Source organism: Scyliorhinus torazame, chromosome 15, assembly GCF_047496885.1.
Source record: "Scyliorhinus torazame isolate Kashiwa2021f chromosome 15, sScyTor2.1, whole genome shotgun sequence".
In the NCBI taxonomy this organism is placed as follows: Eukaryota; Metazoa; Chordata; class Chondrichthyes; order Carcharhiniformes; family Scyliorhinidae; genus Scyliorhinus; species Scyliorhinus torazame.
This window is the reverse complement of record NC_092721.1, coordinates 155,756,207-155,782,110: the sequence shown is the minus strand read 5'-3', so window position 1 is coordinate 155,782,110 and position 25,904 is coordinate 155,756,207. Positions and strand designations below refer to the sequence as shown.

Below are 25,904 nucleotides of genomic sequence, written 5' to 3'. Positions count from 1 at the left end.
CTTGGCCTTGGTTCTCAGTAAGTAGAGACCCGCCAAAGCTACACCAGACCAAGTGAGTTCCAAGTCAACGCACGCTACGAGACAGACGCTCCTAGTTGTTCTCCTGTAAACAGCTCGACCCAGCAGCCTCAGAACTGAGCAACGGCCATTGTTCCTCTGACTGAGTGGGCACCCGAAGCTAAGCATAGGCTTTTTAGTAATAGTGATAGTTTAGGTTGTAGAATTTTATGCATGAGTAGATTTGACTGTAAATAAATGAGCATTGCTTTTGAACTTACTAACTGGTGTATCGAGTCTTTGATCAGTATTCGGTTTTGAACCTTGTGGCGGTGTCGAAAGATACCTGGCGACTCTTGAGCAAACGTAATTAAACAGAGCCAAATTAAGAGACAAAAGCAAGTTAGCAACATTTACTGGCGACTCTGCCGGGACTCGATTTAGAAGTGGCCTGACCACCCCGAGAGAACACAAATTTGAATTGAGAATCCAATTGGAAACAGAAAAACCACAAGCGTAAGAACAGTACTGATCAAGCCTCCGAGATTCGGAAGTGTGTTAATGCATGCGTACTAATAGGGATATAAGGTAAATATGAGAGATTTTGTTGCGTAAAACTGTCGGGAGTTTTGTAGGCTGGAAATTAGCGTAAGCCGTACCCGTGTTTACATCACCACTTTATCACCCCTTGTTCCAAATTCAGTAGAGAACCCAGATAGAGAAAATGGCAATGAAGGCAGTGGAACGCCTTATGAACCCCCAGGAATTTGAGGTCGCAGCGACCAGTAGAGTAGGACAGTGTCCCGTTTGGGAAGATGAGATCAGGAAATATCTCAAAGGGAAAGGATGGAGTGAATTCTGCGCCAATGAAGAAACAGGTCCCGGGAGTATAGGACATACTTGGGTGGGAGAACCTGTCAGAGATCCACAAGAAGAGCTTAGGGAAAGTTCGCAAGCTGATGGCAATCGTGTCCTGTTTGGCACAATTGCGAGGCACCGAGGAGGTCGTTAGGATGCTTTGTAGAGAGATAGAGGAGAGAGACAGAAGTAGTGAGGTAGACGTGAGCGAAGTAGAGAAGGAGAATAGAGATTTAAAAGAGCAGTTAGCAGCAAGGGACAGAGAGGTGAATGATGCCAAGGGGGCACACCAGTCTTGTCTGGTGCATTTGAGTAGCTTCCAAACGCAATACGATAAGGCCTACCAGGACACGCAACATGCGGTCTTGGTAAGACAAGAGACCGAGCAACAAGTGGAGAAACTGCAGAAACAGTGCAATGATCTGAAAGCAGCCCGACGAGCACTCCATACTTCCATGAAGGAACAAAGGCAGAGCTCTGTAGACCACACAAAGTGCCGGAAGCATATTGCAGAATTGCAATCTTGCTTTACGTTCAAAATGGGTTTCAAAGCACATTTGGACCACAGTTAGATCACGAAAATGGCCCCGATTGGCAGGAATTGAACGAGACTGCCCATAAATATGTGCATGGGACATGTACGCAGGAAAAATCCAGAAAAGGAAAGTGCCCCAACCCCCGACTGAACACACCCCCATGAACCTGTAATCACACACCGCAGGGCCACAGCAGAAGGAAATGCAGATTTCCTGTACACAACCCCGTTAACCGTGACCCAATTACAGGACGCGTGTAGAAAAAGTACACCGTTCCTTCCCACATCAGACCCCCACCAATTTTTCGCGAAAGTCAAACAGCAGGCTACCATGTACGGCCTGGAAGAGAAGGAGCAAATGAAGCTCACAGTTTTAAGCCTTGACCCTTCAGTCGTGGCAGCCCTTCCCGACCCACAGAATGTAGGAGGAGACACACTCCAAGAAATGCGCACAGCGATCCTTGATGCGATCGGCTGCAACAGAGAAGACCCCGTAGAAGGCCTAAACAATTGTAGGCAAAAGAAGACCGAGCACCCCACAGCGTTTGCTAGACGTTTGTGGATACATTTCACAGCAGTTTTCGCAGAGTTGTCCCCAGATAATATAGCCAAATGGACTTGAATCCTAGTCTCTCACGCGATAGACGCAGGACAGAAAGCTTGCGCAAATTATGACCCCTCAGACGAGGCCCACAATGAAAAATGGGGTTTGAAAAGGTTGTCCCATACTTGGGAGCAATCGGTCCAAGGCAAAACCGCATTTATAAAACCCGATGAAGAGCAGGCAGACATGAATCCAGTTAAAGCGCACCAGAACCCCGCGTGGGAAATGAGGGCAGGAACAGCCCACCCCAGCCCAAAGCTCAAGAATGTTATAATTGCGGCCAGTTGCGACATTACGCACAAGAATGTCAAGCGCCCCCCGAAACAGCAACGGAATCAGCATACCAATGCGCCCGCGAACCAGCAAGACACCAACAGCCCAACCCCCCACCCAGGGAACCAAACCCAAGGGAGCAATGCACCAGAGAGCCTGCTCCACCTTGTGTGCCGCAGGGGTCATGTTACAACTGTGGGCAGCCAGGACACTTCGCCCGAGATTGCAGGAGACCCCCACCACCAGCTAGACTAGCCCCCAGATATGAAACAGAACATCACCCACAGCAGCTGCAAGATCCCAGCCTCCCATACAAACTGTGAGCGCTTACCCACCACTTCTCATGGCAGGGACACCTCAGCAATGCTACTTCATTTTTGTTTCACTCCTCCTTCCTCTCTTCTTCGGTCACACTACACTAACTCCATATGCTAGTTACACCCCAAGCCAAATGTGATTTACGGTATCCCTTTCTGATGGAACCTGCACCATGTTTGTTCGTCAGTGTTACTGTTAAGTGTTGTATGTAAACTTGAAACTTTTTCACGGCCCCCACTCCTTTAACGCCCCCTGGCTGTTAATGGAACAAGTTTGACCCAGACAACAGGTCAGAGGAACTAGTTAGGCAACAGAAACCAGTTTAGAGGTACAAGTTTGTTGACAGACAACCGTTCAGAGGAACTAATTTGTTGACAACACCACTCATAGCTACTCTCCTGATGCGATCATGAGAGGCAGCCCCCACGACAACCACATTCTTACCCATTCTTGCCGGTTGCTCAGGCAGTGGAGAAACGGCATTGGTCCCCACCCTGCCTGAGGACCCCCCCTCTGGTCAGCTACGCCTGGGTAGAGCACAAATGGCATTGATCACCGTCCTACCCGGGGATTCCACCCATTTCTTACCCGCCGCGGCCCATATGCACCCCATTTTGGCACTTTCGGTTCGAAATTCTTTTTGTTTTCGCAACCCTTAGGTTGCTTCCATATACTATTTACATCCTAAAACACTGGGATGATAGATCGCACAGGCTGCGAGTCAGCCCGCACTATGTCAGTATTTTTCTCGGATGTCTTGTTCCAAATATTTGGTTTTTTTTTTTAAATGAAGGAGTCACAGATGGTGACCAATTATACAGAACTCCAGAACCCTAGAGGAAGACAAAGAAGAAGATAGAAAGACGGAAAGATGAAGACAGCCTTCGTGTTCACATGGATCTTAGCGGGATCCCTTCAGTTGCGCGTAGACGCTACCCCCCTGACCCCTACCACACAAGCCATGAATGATTCCCACCCCTGCAATACACAGAACCCCAAGATAGCTAGCCCCGCGACAGCGAACAATACACCAACCTGGTGTGATAAGTTTATCACCTGGTGCTCACTATCGTATGTTGTAGAAGCCCTCTTAGTACTGGTGATACTTTGCAGTGTCGTGCAGACACTTAGAGTCAGGAAATGGCGAAAGAGAGCTTACCGCTCTCGCACCCCGGTATACAGGTTTAGGTCCCCTATTTTTGGATTTCACCGAACCCCTTGACATGAATTAAAGTGCATTCGTTTTTCTTTATGTATTCGGTTAAATAAAGAAATGTAAACCTCTGCGTTCTAGAGGTTCCAGTTTTTTTTATTTTTCTGTAATGCATGCATGAATGTCATAGCGTCCTGTCGAGTTTTATAATAATGGATGTATTTAAAATGATTTAGTTAAAATTGTGTTCCATAGGATAGGGCAGAGTAGAGCCTGATTATCGGTGCCCCGTTTGGTCAGAGGACGAAGACGACGCAGTAATGTGATGCTTCGCATGCAAAGAATGTAGGGATAATTGGACAATACCGAAAAAGCAAGCAGGTGCAAGGTCTGTCTGTTGATTAGAGCTGTAGCTCTCAGACAGACAGGACCGGTACTGCAGACATCTACATACTAATGAGCCATCCCCGGGAACAAAAGGCAACATTTAGGTAAACAATGCTAAGACAGACATCCCAGCGCCAGAGGAGAGTAAAACAAAGCAAACAAACGGCCACCTAGGACATGCCCAGCAACCAGTGAACCCACCCCTCTATTGTAGGAAAATCGAAAAGGAAAGTTGGAAAACGGCCCAATTAATTGGGGCCAAGTTCAAGGCCCGCCCAGAAGCACGCGAAGCCCTGAGTAGAGACCCGCCAAAGCTACACCAGACCAAGTAAGTTCTAAGTCAACGCACGCTACGAGACAGACGCTCCTAGTTGCTATCCTGTAAACAGCTCGACCCAGCAGCCTCAGAACCGAGCAATGGCCATTGTTCCTCTGACTGAGTGGGCACCTGAAGCTAAGTATAGGCTTTTTAGTAATAGTGATAGTTTAGGTTGTAGAGTTTTATGCATGAGTAGATTTGACTGTAAATAAATGAGCATTGCTTTTGAACTTACTAACTGGTGTATTGAGTCAGTATTTGGTTTTGAACCTTGTGGTGGTGTCGAAAGATACCTGGCGACTCTTGAGCAAACGTAATTAAACCGAGCCAAATTAAGTGACAACAGCAAGTTAGCAACACTAGTAAGCCACTCCATTCAAGGGCAATTAGGGATGGACAAAAAAAGAATGGACCAGCCAGCGACACAAGGATCACCTGAATAAATAAAACATTAGTTAGGCACACAGAGATGAATTAGTCTTGTAGGCGGAGGTATAAGAAGTTCCAGTCGAAACAGTGTAGAGGGGGTGGAGTGTCGAGCATTTAAACCTGGACAGAGCACCTTTTCTGAGCTGCTGCATGGTTGATGAGAGATGGCAGACTGGTTTGCAGTACAGCAAAATCGTATAATTGGTTCTCCCAGTTGGTTTTGACAAAAGGTGTACATTTCTTTGTTTGGGTTCCTGATATTGTTAATGCTCTAGCCATTATGAATTTGAAAGCAAGGTTGCAGGATCCTTTGTCCTACCAGACCACAACTCCAGGTGGCCACGTTTGACCAATGAAATGGAGCCTTTGTATAATTCACTTTGAATTTAGCTTTGCAGTCCACAGGAGTCATTTGCGCATCTTCAGAGATAATGAAGACACATCTCTTCGATACTGCCTGCTCTTTTGTTTAATGCTAGACATAACTTCAGGGATGGTAAGAGTCAGTGACCAATTTTAAAATTTACAGAATTATACATGTAAATGTGTATATTTCATAAAAATATATTGTGGAGTATTGCCACTGGTGCAATGTGCAAATGGGTTTGAGTGGAATCCTGAGCAGAAAACGTCACTTCTGAAAGCTTGTACAAATTGCCACCTGATCGCAAATTGCACCCAGAGAGGGAACTTTTAGCCTGACAGAATTAGTGTTTTAAGCAGCAAAATAACTTTGTTACAGCATAAAAATGTTTTTTTTTGTGTAGGTGCCCTCTTTTTTCACCAATGCTGAACGGAGCTCTGTGCTAAATGCGGCTTATATTGCTGGGTTGAATTGTCTAAGACTGATGAATGATACCACTGCAGGTACGATGTAAAGTGGGAAATTTTAAATAGTAACTTTTTTTTTTTTTTAATTGTGCTAATGGTAAATCTTTAAAATGTTAGCATCTCTAGCTTATGGAATCTACAAAGCCGATCTACCAGCCCTTGAAGAAAAGCCAAAAATTGTGATATTTGCAGATATGGGTCATTCAGCATTCCAAGTTTCTGCCTGTGCTTTCAATAAGGGAAATCTTAAGGTAATTATTTTGTATTGTAACTTATCAAAATCTAGCTGAAAAATGTTTGGTACGACAAATTATTCCCAAATTTTCATGTAGCGTTATCAATTTTTAAATAACTTTTAACCTTTTTCATAAGCTGTGTCTGAAAATGTGTGTTATTGAATTATTTTATAGGTAAAGCAAAAGGAGTCTATTCTCAATCATTGAGTGTTGAATTACCAGTGTTGATATTAACCAGTCGACCTTTACTTGAGATCAATTTTATTCTGTTTGCCTAATATTGTTTATGAAGCTTATTATAACTCTCCCTCCTGTTTTTTTTTTCAAAGTAATTTCAATATAAGCTAGGTAAAGGTTTGGGTTTTTCAAGCAGCTGAGATGTTCAGAATTTGAGACCATGCACAGCCAAACATATGGAATGCATTGAAAAAAGCCATTTAGTCCAACCAGCCTATGTCAGTGTTTATGCTTTAGTTGAGCATCTTTCTCCTCTATATCTTATCAGCATATTCCTCAAATGCTTATTTTAAACGCATTTATTCAATTTGTTTCAGCTACTCCATGTGGTAGCACATTCGTACAACATTCTGGGTAGAGAACAATGTTCCCTGTTAGCTGTGCAAAAACTTGAAGTTCCCATGCAAGCTGCACATAAGTTGGCTCCGTTATGCATGTGTGACAATGTAAACAAACTTAAAGGGGTCGCACACTTTTTTTAAAAAAACAACTACATGTACCAAAAACAAAATTGGGAGGTTTAAAGAATTTTCTTCTGGATTCTTAAATTATTTTATATTGATAGCATCCAGTTTTGCTGTTCCCCACATGTTTTGACTATTGCATAGAATTATTTCATAATTTCAAACACCTCCAATTAGGTCTCTTCTCAGCCTTTTATTTTAAAAGTAAAGAAACGCAACATGTTAGCGATCACCATGCAGGTCTGGTATGATCCCGGTAAGTCTCTTGCACCATTTCCTGAGGATTATAATATTCTGAGCAGGACTGTACACAGTACAAGGAGAAATTTAACACAACTTTTCAGTTCAATGTTATCCTTGTAGAATTACATCATAGTAATTAGTTTGCTTTTTTATGGCCTTTTGTCATTGCAATGTTTGGCGATTTTGTATTTGTATGCCCAAATCCTTTTGCTCCTTCACCCCATTTAGATTCTTGTTTTCCAAATAACATGTAACACATTTTTGTCAATCAAATTCATAACTCATAGATTTGAAATTAATTTACTAATTACATACCTTTTTATTTTAACTTAATGTAAATTTGGATGCTAAAAGATCACATGGAAGTATCACAAGTCTTAAGGTACTTTTCAAAGGATGGATCATCCAGTCTTTTAACATTTAGGCAAAGTTTAGAACCAACTGCCAGCCTGCCTTTTGAATCTCCCAAATCAAAGTCAATTTACATATGCAGGGCAGCTTAATTGCCACCTTATTTCAAAGAATGGTGGAAAATAATCCTCAAGCATTTGATACAGTACAAAACAACTTCTCAAAGTGGTTGCTCACCGGAAAAATCTTCGGAAAGATTTTCCTTGATTTTCTATAAGCAGTTTATTTGTAAAATTACCGAAGTGCAGAAACAAGCTAAAATTCCAAGCTTCTTTTTTCCATTCAGGTACTGGCAACAGCCTTTGATCCACATTTGGGAGGCCAAGACTTTGATGAAGTACTCGTAGAGTATTTTTGTTCAGAATTCAAAACCAAGTATAAATTAATTGTGAAGTCTAAAATCCGAGCCTTATTACGGCTGTATCAGGAGTGTGAAAAGCTGAAGAAACTCATCAGTGCCAACTCCATGGATATTCCTTTGAACATTGAATGCTTCATGAATGATGTGGATGTAACTGGAAAGATGAATCGGTAAAGCACCAAGAAAATTAACTGAACATTATGCGTCACTTGTATATAGTTTGAGGCATATTCAAATACATTATGGACTGAGGGATGTTACTTACCCCGTTTACACCGTAAAGTTTTACAATAATGAGCGGGATTCTCCGGTCCCCCAGCCGTGTGTTTCTTGGCCGTTCAATGGCGGCGGGATTCTATCTTCCTGTCACTTGTCAGTGGGATTTCCCCATTGTAACCACCCCACACCAGCAGGGACCCTGGGGGCAGGGGTGCGCTGTTGGTGGGAAACCGGAGAATTCCAGCCAATATGTCTAGCTGCTTTTATTCCGTTGCCATCCATGGTGTTTTGTACTGACATACAGGTTGATGTGATCAACTTATTGGGCTGGAGTATAGACCACTTATCTTCAAATTCTATTTGAAATTTCAGTGTTAAAATTCTGTGTGTATAATGCATTTCATTTAAAAAATCTGTTTGAAAGCTATTTTTTAAAAACTTAATTTATAGCTCGTCAACCTATTTTCTACAGAACTCACTTTGAGGAACTATGTGCAAGCTTACTGAAAAGGGTGGAGGCACCTCTTCGATCTGTTATGGAGCAAACACAGCTCAAACTTGCAGATATTAATGCAGTTGAGATCATTGGAGGGTCCACACGTATTCCTGCAGTCAAAGAAAGAATCGCAAAATTCTTTGGGAAGGCTGTCAGCACAACACTCAATGCAGATGAAGCAATGGCCAGAGGCTGTGCTTTGCAGGTAAAATATCGAAAAGAATGCCAATAATTTTGTTTGTTGCTGAATTTTTATTGTTTAAAACGTAAATAAGTAGAAGCTGGAACTAAATTATCCTGGAATTTGGAGAGTGTATTTTGCTTGCATAACAAATGCAGCAGGGATCTGAAGAAGCACACTTGAGAAAGTGTGTTTCTGTGGCTGCAAACAAGTCGCCAGGATAGTATGTTGCCTCCCTGGTGCTAGGGTTAAGGATGTCTTCGAGCGGACGCAGAACATTCTGAAGAGGTAGGGTGAATAGCCAGTGGCCGTGGTACACATTAGTATAAACAACATAGGTTGAAAAGGGATGAGGTCCTAAAATCAGACTATAGGGAGTTTGGAATAAGTTGAAAAGCAGGACCTCCAAGGTAGTGATCTCAGAATTACTTCCAGTGCCACGCGCTAGTCAGAGTAGAAATAGCAGGATATATCGGATGAAGAGATGGTGCAAGGGGAAGGGTTTCAGGTTCCTGGGACATTGGGACTGGTTCTAGGAGAGATGGGGCCAGTATAAAACTGGACGAATTACTCTTGGGCAGGACCGGGACTGATGTCCAGGTGGGGTATTTGCTGGAGTGGTTGGGAAGGGTGAAAACTGAAATGGCAGTGTGTTAGGAACCTACGCCAGCAATCAGAAGAGGGGACAAGAAAAAACAGTCAGGGAAATGAAAAAGCGATAGGTAGAGAAACCAAGGGCCAGAAAAGTAGTGGGAATGGATAAGTCATGTTGACAAGTCAAGTCTTGGGCTTTGTGCCTTAACGGGCAGAGCATTCGCAAGAAAGTGGATGAATTAATCGCACAAATAGATGTAAACGGGTCTGATATAGGGGCTGGTTTAGCACCGTGGGTTAAACAGCTGGCTTGTAATGCAGTACTGTTAAGGAATCAGTTTGGTAAACCTTTGCTGCACTCCCTCTATATTCTGTTCGGATTATATTCACAGAGTTCAGAAAAATTAGAGGGGATCTTGTGGAATTTTATATGTTTCTAACAGGGCTAGACCAGGTAGATCCAGGAAGGATGTTTAATAAAATAATATTTATTATCACAAGTAGGCTTACATTAACACTGCAATGAAGTTACTGTGAAAAGTCCCTAGTTGCCCATTCCAGTGCCTGTTTGGGTACACTGAGGGAGAATTCAGAATGTCCAAATTACCTAACAGCACGTCTTTCGGGACTTGTGGGAGGAAACGGACACCTGGAGATAACCCACGCAGACACAGGGAGAATGTGCAGACTCCGCACAGACCGTGACCCAAGCCGGGAATCGAACCTGGGACCCTGGCGCTGTGAAGCCACAATGCTACCCACTCTGCTACCATGCCGCCCACCATTCCCAATGGTGGGGGAGTCCAGAACCAAGGGTCACAGTCTGAAGATACTGGTTGACCATTTAGGACGGAGATGAGGAGAGATTTCTTCACCCAGAGTGGTGAACCTGTGGGATTCCCTACCACTGAAAGTAGTTGAGGCCAAAACATTATGCTTTCAAGAAGTAGTTAGCTATTGCTTTTGGGGTGAAAGGATCAAAGAGGCAGGAACAGGCTATTGAGTTGGATGATCAACCATGATCATAATGAATGGCAGGGCAGGTTTGTAGTGCTGAATCGACTACTCCTGCTCCTATTTTCTATATTTCTGTCAATGTGAAAACCACTGATTTGGTAGAAATGGATAGGTAAGCAGCTTGGAACTCAACTTTTTAAGTGGCAGCAACAAGTTAACAAGGATTGTTCTGTTGATGGCAGAGGAGCCTCCCTGAAGCAAAGAGATCTTTCAAATCATTCGGAGCTGTGATTGGGGTGGCACGATGACACGGTGGTTAGCAGTACTGCATCACAGTGCAAGGGACCTGGGTTCGATTCTGGACATGGATGACTGTGTGGAGTTTACAAATTCTCTCCATGTCTGCTTGGGTTTCTTCTGGGTGCTCTGGTTTCTTCCAACAGTCCAAAACTTAACACATTAGATGGATTGGCCATGCCAAATTGTCCTAGGGCAGTATTTTTCAAACACATTTTTACCAGGACCCACTTTTACAAACTGGTTGATCTTCCGGACTCTTACCAGCCGACCTTTGCGACTCACGCCGGCTGACCTTCATGACCGACACACTATTTTCACTTACCTATAATGCGACAGGTGAGCCTACTTGGTCCTCATGATCTCACTTTCTTTCTCATTCAATGTTACATTTCTGCTTTGGACTTCAGCTGATGATTAAGTTCTTGCTGCATCCTTTGAAAAAAAGTAAGAGGTTTGTCCTCAAACTCACCATGTTTAGTCTTCAAATCCCTTTGAAGTTGAGGGGTTTAAACTTCCATTTGCCTGTACTTGCCTGCATGTAACACAAATGGATTTTGCATTCTGTGGACTCTCCTGGGCAGCTCTCTCCAGCAGATTTAATTGTGAGATCCTGGTCTTGTGTGTCTCTGGCCCTCTTTTGCTCATTATGAAACGCTCCATTTAAAATTCTTCCGTCCTGTTGGTTGCTGGCAGCTACAAAATGGAGGAATCTCTATTCAGGATTTCACGCCCAGAGTACGGGGTACGTGGCCTGCTCTCTGCTGCCCCTTCCAGTGGGAAGACTCCATCGATATTTATTTTTTTAAATCTGCTTTTGGGACAGCTTGCTGACGTGCAGAGGAGGCAGTCTGCTCCAGGCCTGCACACTGCTTTCGCCGGCTGAGGGAATACGTATGCGCAGGATAGCCGGCATTCTTGAAAGCTGATTGCGGCCGGTATTTTTAAAAGCCGGTCGCAGCTGTTAGGCACTTATTCCTGCGATCGGGAACGCCGCGACCGATCGCTCAATGACCAATTGCTCCACAACCCTCTTGACCCTGCCCGCGACCCACCCGTGAGTGGCGACCCCAAGTTTGAAAATGACTGCCTTAGGGGCCAACAGTTTGGTGAGTCTACAGGTTTGCGGGGATGTGGGCCTAGGTAGGGTGCTCTTTCAGAGGGTCAGTGCATGCTCGATGGGCCGAACAGCTTCTTTCTGCACTGTAGAGATTCTATGATTCTATGAACTAGGACCTGAACAAGAAGCCCAAGAACTGCCCACCAGCCTGGTATGAATAAAACGTACCTTTTGTGGGATCAAGAACAGGAGTGCTCTTAGAAGCATAGAATTTACAGTGCAGAAGGAGCCATTAGGCCCATCGAGTCTGTATCGGCCTTGGAAACAGCACCCTACCTAAGCCTATACCTTCACCTTATCCCTACAGCTCCATCCTATCCCCGTAACCCCACCTAACCTTTTTTGGACATTAAATTTTAGCATAGCCAATCCATCTAACCTGCACATCTTTGGGCTGTGGGAGGAAACCCCGCAAACATGGGGAGAACGTGCAGAATCCGCACATCCAGTGACCCAAGCCGGGAATCAAACCTGGGACCCTGGAGCTGTGAAGCAACTGTGCTTACCACTATGCTACCGTGCTGCCCTCTTCTAGGCCCGACAAGAAAAAGTCAGGGTGTTTCCTGCCACCACTTCTCCCAGCCTCCTTTTAAAGCCTGCCTGAATGCACTTTGGCCCATGTCAGAAAGAAAAACCAAGGCCATTGTCTGCTAATTTGAAGCAACAATATTCGGTGAGCCATGATTGAAAATTTGCAAGTAATTAACAGAGATATAGGGTGGAGGGGTGGGCAGCCTATTTTCTATATACATTTAAAACATGGAACATTCTTCTGCATAAACCCAATACTAACACTATATGACACTTCTATTACTTCTATCTTTAGTGTGCAATACTGTCACCTGCTTTTAAAGTACGTGAATTCTCCATCACAGATGTCGTACCATTTCCTATTTCTCTGAAATGGAATACAGAAACAGGTGAAGTAGAGGGGTAAGAATCCAATTTTCATTTAATTTTTTTTATTTTTTATAGTTGATTAATTTTCTGCTTAGTTTCTCAATTTTGAAGCATTCTTATCACAGTTTTAAATGGCATTTGCGGAGTTATTTGCAAGTCAGTTTAAAATACTGTTTATTATTTATTAGGAGTCACGAAGTATATTGCAGAAACCATGCAGCACCCTTTTCAAAGGTCATCACTTTCTACAGAGAAAGTCCATTTGAATTAGAAGCTTTTTACTGCAATCCTCAGACACTTCCTTATTCTGAAGGAAAAATAGGTAAGTGAATTTAGTGCAAAGATTTCCAAATGATTAGAATAAAACTGAACTATTATTGTAGGCCCCAGAAATCAATGAGGCTGGGAACTTTGGCTGACTTGTTCCCTCTTTAGTCCAAGGATGCTGAGGCTAATTGTAGTCCCTACCATCTTTCTGGCTAAGATTAGCCATCTCAGGAGAGCAAAAATCCTGGTTTGTTTGGCCAGGAAAATGATTGCCATGGATTTTTCTTCACAGGAATTTAAATTATTGCTTGCAACAAAGTTCTGTTAGTGCTCTGGTGATCAAATCTCCAGGAATATCTTAAACCAGTTGCCAACCTTGGGCTTATTTGGGGATCCAGCTGAGACTAGTTTGAAAGTAAACTGACAACTTTAGTTGTTAGACATCACTTCCCTCATCTTCCCCTTGCAAAGGGATTGCTGGCATAGAATAACATAATTATTAGACACTATAGGTTGATGCTGCACTTTTTTCCAAATAAATTTAGAGTACTTAATTCTTTTTTTCCAATTAAGAGGCAATTTAGCATAGCCAATTCACCTACCCTGCACGTCTTTTTGGGTTGTGGACACGAGAGATGTATAAACTCCACACGGACAGTGACCCGGGGCTGGGATCGAACCCGGGTCCTCAGCACTGTGAGGCAGCAGTGCCGACCACTGCACCACTATGCTGCCCTGTGCTGCACTTCTTGACCTCTTCCAATGGGTGACTAAGATGCATCCATAAGATTGCAATTAGTTGCCAATTGTGAATCAATATCAATGATTTTCCCCTATTCCAAATACCTTTGCATCAGGATCATAAGAAATAGGTGGAGTAAATCACATGATCCTTCAAGCCTGCTATTCAGTACGACCATAGCTGATCTGCCTCAACTTCACTTTCCTGTCCCTCCCCATCAAAGATCTATTTACCCAGCCGTGAATTTCATCAACAATGGAGCATCAATCTGCGGTAGAGAATTCCAAAGATTCACAACTTCAGTGAGGAAATTTCTATCATCTCCAGTCTAAATGATTGATCCGTTATCGTGAGTCAGTGACCCTTTGTCCTAGATTCCCCACGTAGAAAATCCTTTCTACCCCTTCAGAATGTTATTTAAACCCTCCAATCTTCTAAACTCCAGAGACCGTTAAGTCTATTTACCACCAGACCGTTCAATATATTTATCCCATCAATCCTTAGCTTGCTTTCTCTTCTCATGACTTGGTTTCAGTTAAAGATTCTTGCTTTGAACATAAGTATGTCACTATCAAACTTCATATGCAATTCAATTGTAATATCAACACTTGTTTATAGGGCAGCACAGTGGGTAGCACTATTGCTTCACAGCGCCAGGGTCCCAGGCTCAATTCCCGGCTTGGGTCATTGTTTGTGTGGAGTCCGCATGTTCTCCTTGTTTCTGCGTGGGTTTCCTCCGGGTGCTCGGGTTTCCTCCCACAAGTCCCAAAAGATGTGCTGTTAGTGAATTGGACATTCTGAATTCTCCCTCTGTGTACTGGAACGTGGCGCTGGAACGTGGCGACTAGGGGCTTTTAACAGTAACTTCATTGCAGTGCTAATGTAAGCCTACTTGTGACAATAAAGATTATTATTATATTATTATTATTATTCCAAGAGGATCTTTAACTGAGATGTTAATTAACTCTTCCCCCAATGTACAACACTAGATCTAAAATTGTATTATTCTCGGAAGCTGACACAAACTATTCTGTTAACTCACCTTCCAGACCACCATTGCCAATTTGATTCTTCAGTTTATATGAAGAGTAAAGACCCACACAATTATTACATACCTTTGTTACAAGGTCCAACTATATCTTGCTCAAAGCTCTGTCCAAAGATACATACCTTTGTTACAAGGTCCAATTATATCTTGCTCAAAGTCTGTCCAAAAGTATAACTATTTTTAGGTGGTGTCATAGCTGCCCCCACCAACGTTTTCTGACCTTGCTATTCCTAAACTCTCCTTGTATGAAAACAAATTACTGCGGATGATGGAGTCTGAAATCAAAAAGAAAATGCTGGAAAGTCTCAGCAGGTCTGGCAACATCTGGAGGGAGAGAAAAGAGCTAGCGTTTCACTCCCGGGAATCCCCCCTGCAGCCCCCCCCCCCCCCCCCCCCCCCCCATCTTATCCACCTTTTTCTCCCCTTTGCTTTCCCCTTCCCCCACCCACATCTACATCTGTCACAGTTTACCCTCTGATGTTAGTTTCTCTGCAATTTGGCCTTTCACACCTTTTGTTCTCTCTGGGGACTGCCATTAGCACTCTTTCCTCTTGCTTTCTGTGGCTATTAGCACCCAATTTCCCTGGGTTTCTGTGGTTATGACTCATCTTTCATTCTCACACACACTCATTTCCCACTTTCTCTGTCTTTAGCTTTGACAAAGGGTCACCTGGACTCAAAACAGTAGCTATTTTCTCTCCCTACAGATGCTGCCAGACTTGCTGAGATTTTCCAGCATTTTCTGTTTGGTTTCTACTTGTATGAATTGCACTTCATAATCTTCTGAGCCAAGATCCTTTCTTATTACTTTGATTTTCAACAATTGAAAATATGTCTTTAATCACAAATGATGGATTGACAGTATGAGTGTAAATGTTTTTATTTGTGATGATTAATAAAGCTTGAAAAGGATGACAGCTAGGAGTACTTTCATTAATACACCTAACTACCACCCTTTTAAAGGAATACTTTTTTAGAGCAAGATTGTTCTTCCTTAAAAATTTACTAAAACACAAATGAGCATGAGTGGAAGCTTGTATGGTGGGATGGGTGGCGAATATATTTCACCAATTGCGCAGGTTTGACTAGAAGATCATAGATTTCCTACAGTGCAGAAAGACACCATTCCACCCATCAAGTCTGCAGCGACCCTCTGAAAGAGCACCCCACCAAGCCCACTTCCCCACCCCATCTTCGCAACCCCACCTAACCTTCATATCCCTGGACACTTAAGTGACAATTTATCATGGCCAATCCACCTGCCCTGCACTTTGGACTGGGAGGAAACTGGGGCACCTGGAGGAAACCCACGCAAACGCTGAGAGAAAGTGCAAACTCCGCACAGTCACCCAAGGCTGGAATTAAACCCGATTCTCTGGTGCTGTAAGGCAGCAGTGATAACCATTGTACCACCCTGCCACCGCTAGTTGACCCCAATGCAGAAAGGCTACCTAAGGGTGCTTGAAGAATAACCAATCTTTCTCAATTGTTTTGCTTTGAGGTATAGAATTTTGCATATTTGTTTTCCATATTTTCCTAATTTTAAACCACTTTTATTGGCATTTAGGACAATTTATCATCCAAGATGTTCTACCTCAGATAGATGGTGAGAAGTCCAAAGTGAAGGTAAATGTAGGTGTCAACATTCATGGCATCTTCAGTGTTTCAGCAGCATCCATGACTGAAAAGGTAAAAGTTGAAGAGAATGAAGCTACTATGGAAACAGAGTTGGGTCCCTGTACACCTGACACAGTTGAAAACATTGAAGTAAGTCCCTTAGGGTAATGACGGCATGAGCGTTAAATATCATTGTAAAGGGGCTTTAACAAATCACATCTGCATACTAGTGGGCTCCAATATGAGTATTAGTGTCCTGAAATATCTCAAATTGCGATAAAGCATGTGTTGATAATCCCTAATTTCATAATTTTCGGAATTGTTTTGCAACTTATCGAAGAGACCAAATAGCATATGGATGAAATGCTTTTTTGTTGAAATGGGTTTGATTTGTTACCCAGATGGTCCGTTGCCTGACACTTCTGTGGCATAAATGTTACTTGTGACTTGTCAGTCGAAACCAGTGTTGTCCAGGTTTTGTTGCATGTGGAAACACTTTCAGTATCTGAGGCAATTCTTTTCCTATATTCTTTCACGGGATGGAGGTGTGGCTGGCAAGGTCAACATTTGTTGCCTATTCCTAATTGGCCCTTGAACCTTTCAGAGGCAGTTAAGAGTCAACTACATTGCTGTGGATCTGGAGCTACATGTAGGCCAGTCCGAGTAAGGATGGCAGATTTTCTTCCCTAAAGGACATCAGTGTTCCAGATGGGTTGTTAGAACAATCAATGGTAGTTGTCGCCTAGACTAGCTATCAATTCCAGATTTATCGATTTATACTTGAATTTTAGCAGCTGACTTGGTGGGATTTGAACCCATCTCCCCAGAGCATTACTCTGGATTACTAGTCCAGTGACATTGCCACTACGTCACCATCTCCCAGTGATTCTGTACATTGCGCAAACATGAGTGAACATCCCCACTTCTGATCTTATGATGGAGGAAAGGTTATTGAAATAGCTGAAGATGGTTGGGCCCAGGACACTACCTGATGTACTCCTGCAGCAGTGTCTTGAGGATGAGGATATTGGCCTCCAGAAATCACAACCACCTTTCTTTCACTCAGTCTGTTCTCACTGGAACGACGGAGGTTGAGAGGCGACCTAATAGAGGTCTACAAGATGAGTGGCATGGACAGAGTGGATAGTCAGATGCTCTTTCCTAGAGTAGGAGAGTCAAGTACTAGGGGACATACGTTTAAAGTGTGTGGGAAAAGTTTAGAAGAGATTTGAGAGGCAAGTGTTTTACACAGACGGTTGAAAATATGGAACGCGCTGCCTGGGGGAGGTGGTGGGATAGCGGCATTTAAGGGGCATCTAGACAAATATAGGAATCGGGTGGGAATGGAAGGATACGGACTCCGGAAGTGCATATGGTTTTAGTTTACCCAGGTACCATGGTCGGCGCAGGCTCGGAGGGCTAAAGGGCCTGTTCCTGTGTTTTGTTCTTTGTCCTACTGGGTATGACTCCAACCAGTAATGAGTATTTCTCTTGACTCCAGTTTTGCAAGGGCCCCTTGAAGCTGCGCTCTGTTAACTGCTGTCTTGATGTCACTTCACCTCCTTGGGTTCAGCTCTTATTTGTCCATATGCTTGTTATAGGAGGAGTGATTGAGCACGCTGGGTCTGTACTCATTGTAGTTTAGAAAGATGAGGGGGGGATCTTGTTGATAATGAGGGCTAGATAGAGTGGACGTGAAGAGGATTTTTCCACTCTTATGAAAAACCCGAGGCCACAGCCTCAGACTGAAGGGACGATCCTTTAAAACAGAGATGAGGAGGAATTTCTTCAGTCACAGGGTGGTGAATCTGTGGATTTCCTGCTGCAGAAGGCTGTGGACGCTGAATCACCGAGTGCCTTTATTTTTATTTAAATATTTCTATTGGTCATATTTTCATCATTTTTGCCATACAAAAAAACAAAACAACCCCAACACTGTAAAACCTAAAACATTGACTTGTAAATCAAAAACAAACAAGCCCCCCCCCCCCCCCCCCATAGCATTCAATGGCAACCAACTCCCAAAAGTGCATGATTTAAAAAAAACCACAGACCCTCTTCCATCACCCCCCCCCCCCCCCCCCCCCCAGCTCTTCCTCCCATTTCAACTTAAACCCCTCCATGGACACCGTCCTCCAGAATCCTCCCATGAATCGTCGATACTACCCCATTCTCCAACTCCTCCGCCGACAGTGCCGCCTCCAACAGCAAGGAGGTCGGGAAAACCTTCCTTGCAAAATTTCAGACCTGCAGGTACCGAAACCCTTCCTCCTGCGCCAACCCGTACTTCTCTCCCAGCTTCTCCAAGTTCACAAATCATCCCCCAAGAAACAGATCTTTCATTTTCTTAACCCCCTACTCCTCATCCGAAAACCTCATCTATCCTCCCCGGCTCAATTTTTAAAACAAAACCTCTGAAAAAGACCGTGATTTCACGGACCGGCTGGAGCCATTTTAGTCTCCTTTTCTTTCCCCTTCTTTCTCTGTCACTGGGTTGGGCCAGGAGTCCTCCTTTGTTTCACCGCTCGCCTCATGGACGCCACCAGGAGGAGGGGGGGGGGGCCTCTTCGTCGCTCAGTCTCCGACTTTGCTCCGGGCCGCCGTTCCTCTTATCTCACGTTCTCTTGCCATGCAGGGGGCGGTGGGGGCCCAGTCAGACGAGTTTACACGCTTCAGGGCAAGTCCTTCCTGGGGGATGGGACGTAACTGTGTTCCACCCATAGGAGCACTGCTGCTCGCGACCACTCTTTTCCCCCGCCAGAGGTCGAATCGAGATTGGAAGATTGTGAATACTGGAGAGATTTGGTTGGTTCTTTTGCCCATAAATTGATTGTGGGCAAAAGCAAGGTTTTTTCGATCCAGGCAAGGGGGCAGGGGAAGAGATTGGGGGAGATGCCATTCAAGGTGGTGGGAGGGAACTTTAGTTACCTGGGTATTCAAGTGACACGGGAATGGAGTCAGCTTCACAAATTGAATTTGGGTAGACTAATAGAACAGATGAAAGGAGACATCCGAAGGTGGGACGCGCTCCCGCTGTCACTGGCGGGGAGGATGCAGGCTGTGAAAATGACAGTCCTCCTGAGACTGCTGTTTGTATTTCAGTGTCTTCCAAGTTTTATCCCAAAGGCGTTTTTCTGGAAGATGAATGCGGCGATCTCGGGTTTTATTTGGGCCGGAAAATCCCCACGGGTGAGGAAGGTTCTGCTGGAGTGGGAGGGGGGGGGGCTGGCTCCTCCAAACTTTTATCAGTTACTACTGGGCGGCTAATATATCGATGGTCAGGTAGTGGGGGAGGGGTCAGTGTGGGAGCGGATGGCGGCAGCATCTTGTAAGGGCACGAGTTTGGAGACATTGTTAATGGCTTTCTCGCCAGCTCGGTACTCCACAAGCCTGGTGGTAGTGGAAGCTCTGAGGGTGTGGAGGCAGCACATGGAGTTGGAGGTGGCGTTGGGTGTGGGCACCGATCTGTGACAACCATTGGTTTCTCCAGGGGGGCTGGACGGGGCCTTTAGGAGGTGGCAGCGGGCGGGGATCGAGAGATTTGGAAATCTTTTTATTGAGGAGGGCTTCCCGAGTTTGGAGGAGCTAGAGGAGAAGTTTGAGTTGCCAGGTGGGAACGGGTTTCGATACCTGCAAGTACAGGATTTTGTTCGGAGGCAGGTCTCGAGCTTTCCGCACCTCCCTCAAAGGGGGCTACAGGACAAGGTGATATCAAAAACAGGAGTTGGGGAGGGGAAGGTCTCGGAAGTATACAAGGAACTGATGGAGGCACCCTCCCAGGCCCATCAAAACCTGTTTGACCAGGTTCCAATGACCGTGGCCCGTCCCTCTACCACACCCTCGTTCACTAGCCAACCTTCACTTGCTCGTGTGGAGGCCCATGACCTAGTCCCTGTAAAAAAAAAAAGACAAACTAAACCAGTGCAAAAAACCGCCATAACCCCAAAGTTCAATATTCTCCTATCCACTGTAACCAAAAGCACTATCCTTCCCCACCAACCAACCCCAAAAACCAAACCCCCAACTGTTCCCCCCCACATACAAAACAAAAACACCCTGAAACAAGAAATGAGCCCGTATACAGCATTTCACCCCACTTCCCTCAGTCCAGAACCAAACCCTAGTCCCATCTCTCATTTTAATTCCAGTCCTTCAGCCTTCACAAATGCCACCTCTGCCTCCACCGTCTCAAAGTAGAAGTCCCTCAAGTTATAGGTCACCTTCCGCTTCGCCGGGTAGATCACGCCGAACCTCACACCATTATTGTAGAGTACCGCCTTCACCTGACCAAAGGCCACCCTCCTTCTCGCCAGCTCCACAGTTAAGTCCTGGTATATCCGAATACCAGCTCCTTCCCACTGCACCTCACGCCTTTTGTTTTGCCCAACTCAGACCTTCTCCTTGACGTTGAATTTGTGGAAACAAATTATGACCGCCCTTGGCGGCTCGTTTGTCTTCAGCCTGAGCCTGAGTGACCAATGAGCCCTGTCCAGTTTGTACCGGGGAGGGATTGTCCTCCTCCCCCAACAACTCTGCCAATATCTTTGTGAAGTTCCAAGTCGGCCTCGGGCCCTCCACCCCTCGGGCAAGCCCACAATTCTTAAATTCTGCTGTCTCAACCTGTTCCCGATGTCCTCCACCTTGGCCCCGAGTCCTTTGTTGGCCTCCACCATCTTCCGCAGCTCCTCACCCATCGAGGTGAACTGATCACTATGTTGCAACAGAGCTTCCTCCACCCCCTTCAACTTCTCTCCTTGTTCCTTCACCTTGGGCGATGTCTTTAACACCGTTGCCTTCACCGGGGCCATCGCCTCCTCCACCAGCGCCTTCATGGCTGCCATCGTCTCCTTAAGCATCACCTCCATGTTCTTGGTGAACTGCCTCTCAAACTCTCCAGCCTTCACCTTGGTCAAAGCCTCTACCGTAAGGGGCGCAGCTCCACCCAGCTTCTGCCATCTTTCCTGCTGCCCAGCTGACGCATTCGCTCAACGGCAAACTTTAATTCGCCCCTTTCTTCCCAGCGGCTTTTTTCTGGGTCTTTGACATTCTCCTCCTTCCTTATTTCTTCCTGCACCAACTTATCCAAAAACTGCCCCTGGAACCGGGCATTAAACCATAAAAACCAGAGCCTCGAGCAGGAGCCACCCAACGTGCGACATCCACTACATGCCACCACTGGAAGTCTTGACTGAGTGTCTTTAAGACAGAGATAGATAGGTTCTTGATAAATAAGGGGATTCAGGGTTATGGGGAGAAGGCAGAAGAATGGGGATGAGAAACATATCAGCCATGACTGAATGGCGAGCAGACTCGATGGGCCAAATAGCCTAATTCTGCTCCTATGTCTTAAGGTCTTACTTGGGCAAGGGCAATAAGAAGCCAAACTGAGTGTCAGTGTCACTTGATAGTACTGTGAATAAAATCGATAGAATCCCTGTAGTACAGAATGAGTCTGCATCGACCCTCTGAAAGAGCACCCTACCCTGGCCCACTTTCAGCCCAAGCCCCAGAACCCATCTAACCTGCACATCTTTGGACATAAAGGGGCATTTTTTTAGCATGGCCAATCCACTTAACCTGCACATCTTTGGACTGTGGGAGGAAACTAGAACACCTGGAGGAATCCCATGCAGACACAGGGAGAACATGCAAACTTCACACAGTCACCCAAGGCTACCCTGGTCCCTGCCACTTGAGGCAACTGTGCCACCCTGCCATCCTCCATCACTTTGCTGATAACACCTCCATCACTTTGCTGATGATTGAGAGTTGACTGATGGGGGAGTAATTAAGTGGATTGGATTTGTCTTGCTTTTGTGGAGCGGGCATAGCTTTTTTTTTCTTATTAATTCGATGTGTGAGTCGCCGGCTGGGCCAGCATTTATTGCCCAACCCTATGAAGTGAGTGGTTTGCAAATCAGAGGACATTTAAGAATCAACCAAACTGCTGTGGTTCTGGAATTACATGTGGGCCAGACCAGATGAGGACAGCATATTTCATTCCCTAAAGGCATTAGTGAACCAGATAGGTTTTTACAACAAGTGGCGATGGCTTCACGGTCGTCATGATTTAATTCCAACTTGAATTCAAATTTCACCATCTGCTCTGGTGGGATTCAAACCTGGGTCCCCAGAGCATTACCCCAGGTCTTTAAATTACTAGTCCAGTGACAATACCACTATGCCATTACTTACGCTCGGCAAAATTGCACTTTTTGTTGGGCAGATGTCAATGTTGTAGCTGTACTGGGACACTTGGCTTGGGGCACGGCTAATTCCGGAGCACAAGTCTTCAGTACTACTCCTCGGTAGTTGTCCGGGCCTATAGCTTTTGATGTATCCAGTGCTATCAGCCATTTCTTGATAGCACATGAGTGAATTGAATTGGCTGAAGTCCAGCATCTGTAATGCTGTGAAAATCTAGAGGATTGTAAATCACCCACTTGGCACTTCTGGCTGAAGGTGGTTGAAAATGTTTCTCCTTTGCACCAATGTGCTGGATACACCCATGATTGAGGACAGTGATATTTGTGGAGCCTCCTCCTGTTTGTTGTTTAGAATAGAATACCTAGTGCAGAAGGAGGCCATTCGGCCCATCAAGTCTACACTGATCCTCTGAAAGAGCATCCTACCCAGGCCCACTCCCCTGCCCCATCCCCGTGTCCCTTTGGGGGGGGGGGCAATTTTTTCATGTCAATCCACATAACCTACACTTCCTTGTACTGTGGAAGGAAATTGGAGCACTGTGCACTCGAGAATGTGCAAATTCTACACAGATAAACACTCATGGTCAGAATCGAATCTGGGTCTCTGCCACTGTGAGGCAGCAGTGCTAATGGTCCACTACCAGTCACAACCTGATGTGGCAGGACTGCATATCTTAGATCTGATCTGTTGCTGAGGTTCAGGTAGGTTAATCAATTCTCTTCCATCCTCTAGCAACTTCTTCTGTTCCATCCTCTAGCAACTTCTTCTGTTCTGCATGGCCTCTTCATTCTCCAAGTCCTGCTGTGTTCCATGGGGAAGGTCAACTGGCGCAATTGTGTCTGGATCGAGCTGATTTCTGCAGAAGCTTTGGAATTAAGAACATAAACTTATAAGAAATAGAAGCAGGAGGCAGTCATTATGCCCTTTGAGCCTGCTTTGCCATTCATTAAGACCATAGCTGCTCTGATTCTGGCCTTAACTGTATTTTTCTGCCTGTCCCCCTTAACCCTTTACTCTCCTATTTATCAAAAATCAAAACAGTGGAAGAAATCAACCAACTAACCTATAAGTAAGGAGTTCATGATCCCTTTTAAGTAATGCTGATGGCTTGGGGAGCAATGTGAGTCCTTCCTGCTGCTGTGCGTGTTCAACAAAGAGGGCATTAGCTGGAGCATTGAACTCCAAAATGGCAGTGCTGATGCCAAACGGGATACAGTAGCATAGTGCTTATGCTTCATTCTGAAAGAGCAGTTGGAATTCTTGTAAGAAATGAATACAGTTTGGCCTAGATCAGACTGCACCTTTTTCATATTATTTCAGAATAAGACACAGATCGACAATGGTGAGACTGAAGTTCAGCCACAAATACAATTGGATGATCAAGAATCTCCACAATCTCCTGTTTCTCCTGAAATGGAGCAAGAAGAAAATAAACCTGAAAATGCTGAAACGAACTGTAAGGTAAATGATCCATATTTTACTTGTTTTTAAATCAGCTGCATTACAGAATACAGTTATATTATTAACATTGTAACATTTCAAATGGTTTAAGCTTAGCTTTGACAATATTTAGCACTTTATGCTTTTGTGAGGTTTTCCCTTGACCATCTCTCTCGGTTGCAGGACTTATAATCTGACATCACAGGTAATTTTCTCTGTATCTGGTATCATTCTTGTTATTTTGTGATGATGGAAATTAAACTCCGTATTCAAGTGTAGTTTGGCCAGTGTATTGTACCTAATTTAGCATGGCCAATCCACCTACTCTGCACAACTTTGCGTTGTGGGGGTTAGACCCATGCAGACATGGGAAGAATGTGCAAACTCCACATGAACAGTGACCCAGGGTCGGGATCGAACTCAGTCCTCGGTGCCATGAGGCAGCAGTGCTAACCACTGCACCACCATTCTGCCCCGCCTTTCTAATTTCTTTTTTGGCTACTAAGATATAACTCCATTTGTATACAAGTGCCCTTTTTATGTCTTAGGGTTCTAAAACTCTTCTTAGCCTGTGGGTTAATATAAAATGGAATCCTTTTTTCAAATATTTTTATTCAAATAAGGTTATATATAACAACATGCAAGCAATCAATAACAAATAAATAAAATACAATCCTCCTAATTTGAGATTGTTTTCTCTTATTTCCATTCAGCCTTTCCCTTTACCCACTGGCAACAATAGATCTGTATGTAGAGACCAGAACAGCTTCCATCTCATCCAGAATTCCCCATCTGAGCTCCACAGGGCAAACTTAATTTTCCAAGTTTAAGGAATTCTACAAGATCCCCTAAACATGTTGATATTTTTGGCGGTTCTTCTGACTTCCATTCTAATAAAATTCAACTCTGGGCAATCAATAAGGCAAAGGCCACCAGATCGGCTCTTTTCGCCTCTTTAGTCCTGGTATTTCCGACACTCCAAAAATTGCCTCAAGAGGTCCCGGTAATATTTCCACCTCCACAATTTTTGATGATGTTCCAAAACCCCACTAATCATGGACATGGCTAGAACATCTATACCTCTGTGAAGAATCTGCTCATTCTTTCCAGTGTCATATGGGCCGTATATACTACCTTGAATTGTATTAAGCTCACTCTAGCACATGTAGTATTGGCCTTGTGCATAGTCCACTTCATAGTCCTTATTTCAATTCCATATCCAACTCTTCCTCCCACTTATGTTTTATTTCTTCAATCGGTGTTTTCTTTGTCTCCATCAGCCATCAAAAATGTTAGTAATTTCCTCATCTCCCAACTCATCTGGCAAGAGCAATTTATCAAGGAGGTTAATTATCTGGTAGTCATGAGAAAGAGGACATTGTTTTTCTTTAAATGTACTTTATTCCAAATGTGTATTTAAAAAAAAAGGCAACATATGAAATACACACTCCACAAAATCACAGCCCAGAGTTTATTCAATTTTTTCCTCTTTTTACCTCCCCACTCCCTCCCCCAGCAACAAACAGTTCTTCAAACATCATGAACAACCCCCACCACAACTCGAATCCCTCCGCAAATCCTCTCAACTCAAACTTAATCTTCTCCAGCCGGAGAAAATCGTACAAGTCCCCCAGCCAGGCCACCAGCCCTGTCAGCATATCCGACTTCCAATTTAGCTGGGGAATTAGAAGGCCACAACGTTGGCCCCCTTCCCCCTCCAGAAGCCTCGGCAATTCCAATACCCCAAAGACCACCGTTGGGTCCGGCCTGATATCCACCCCCACAATCTTCGAAGGAGTCCCAAACACAGCATCCCAGTATCTCTCCAGCTTCTTGCAACCACAAAACAATTGCGCATGGTTTGCTGGCCCCCACCCACATATCTCTCACTCAGCCACCTCCTAAAAAATCCCACTTATCCTCACCAGAGTCATATGTACCCCATGTGCCACCTTAAACTCAATCAGGCTCATACTCATCGCCTCACACCACAATCCCCAACCTAATTCTTCCACCCATTTTTTTCTTGACCTTCACCACCTGCACCCCTTCCCGTTCCCTCAACCACCCATATACCGTATATATCCCCAACCCTACCCTTCTCCGACTAATCCGGGAGCACCAGTTGCTCTCAAAGTGTATTCTGGCAACCTGGAAAACTCT

General features: G+C 44.6%; 1 protein-coding gene across 2 annotated transcripts in view; it reads left to right on the top strand.

Moving 5' to 3' along the window:
• hsph1 (heat shock 105/110 protein 1) overlaps positions 1–25,904 on the top strand; it is a 114,112-nt gene that overhangs the window by 26,997 nt on the left and 61,211 nt on the right. For both annotated transcript variants that reach the window (XM_072476982.1, XM_072476983.1), the window contains exons 5-12: positions 5,641–5,740; positions 5,822–5,955; positions 7,582–7,826; positions 8,348–8,576; positions 12,347–12,453; positions 12,609–12,742; positions 16,045–16,244; positions 23,622–23,762. In XM_072476982.1, coding sequence (XP_072333083.1) covers positions 5,641–5,740; positions 5,822–5,955; positions 7,582–7,826; positions 8,348–8,576; positions 12,347–12,453; positions 12,609–12,742; positions 16,045–16,244; positions 23,622–23,762 — 1,290 coding nt within the window. The remainder of the gene's footprint in view (positions 1–5,640; positions 5,741–5,821; positions 5,956–7,581; positions 7,827–8,347; positions 8,577–12,346; positions 12,454–12,608; positions 12,743–16,044; positions 16,245–23,621; positions 23,763–25,904) is intronic.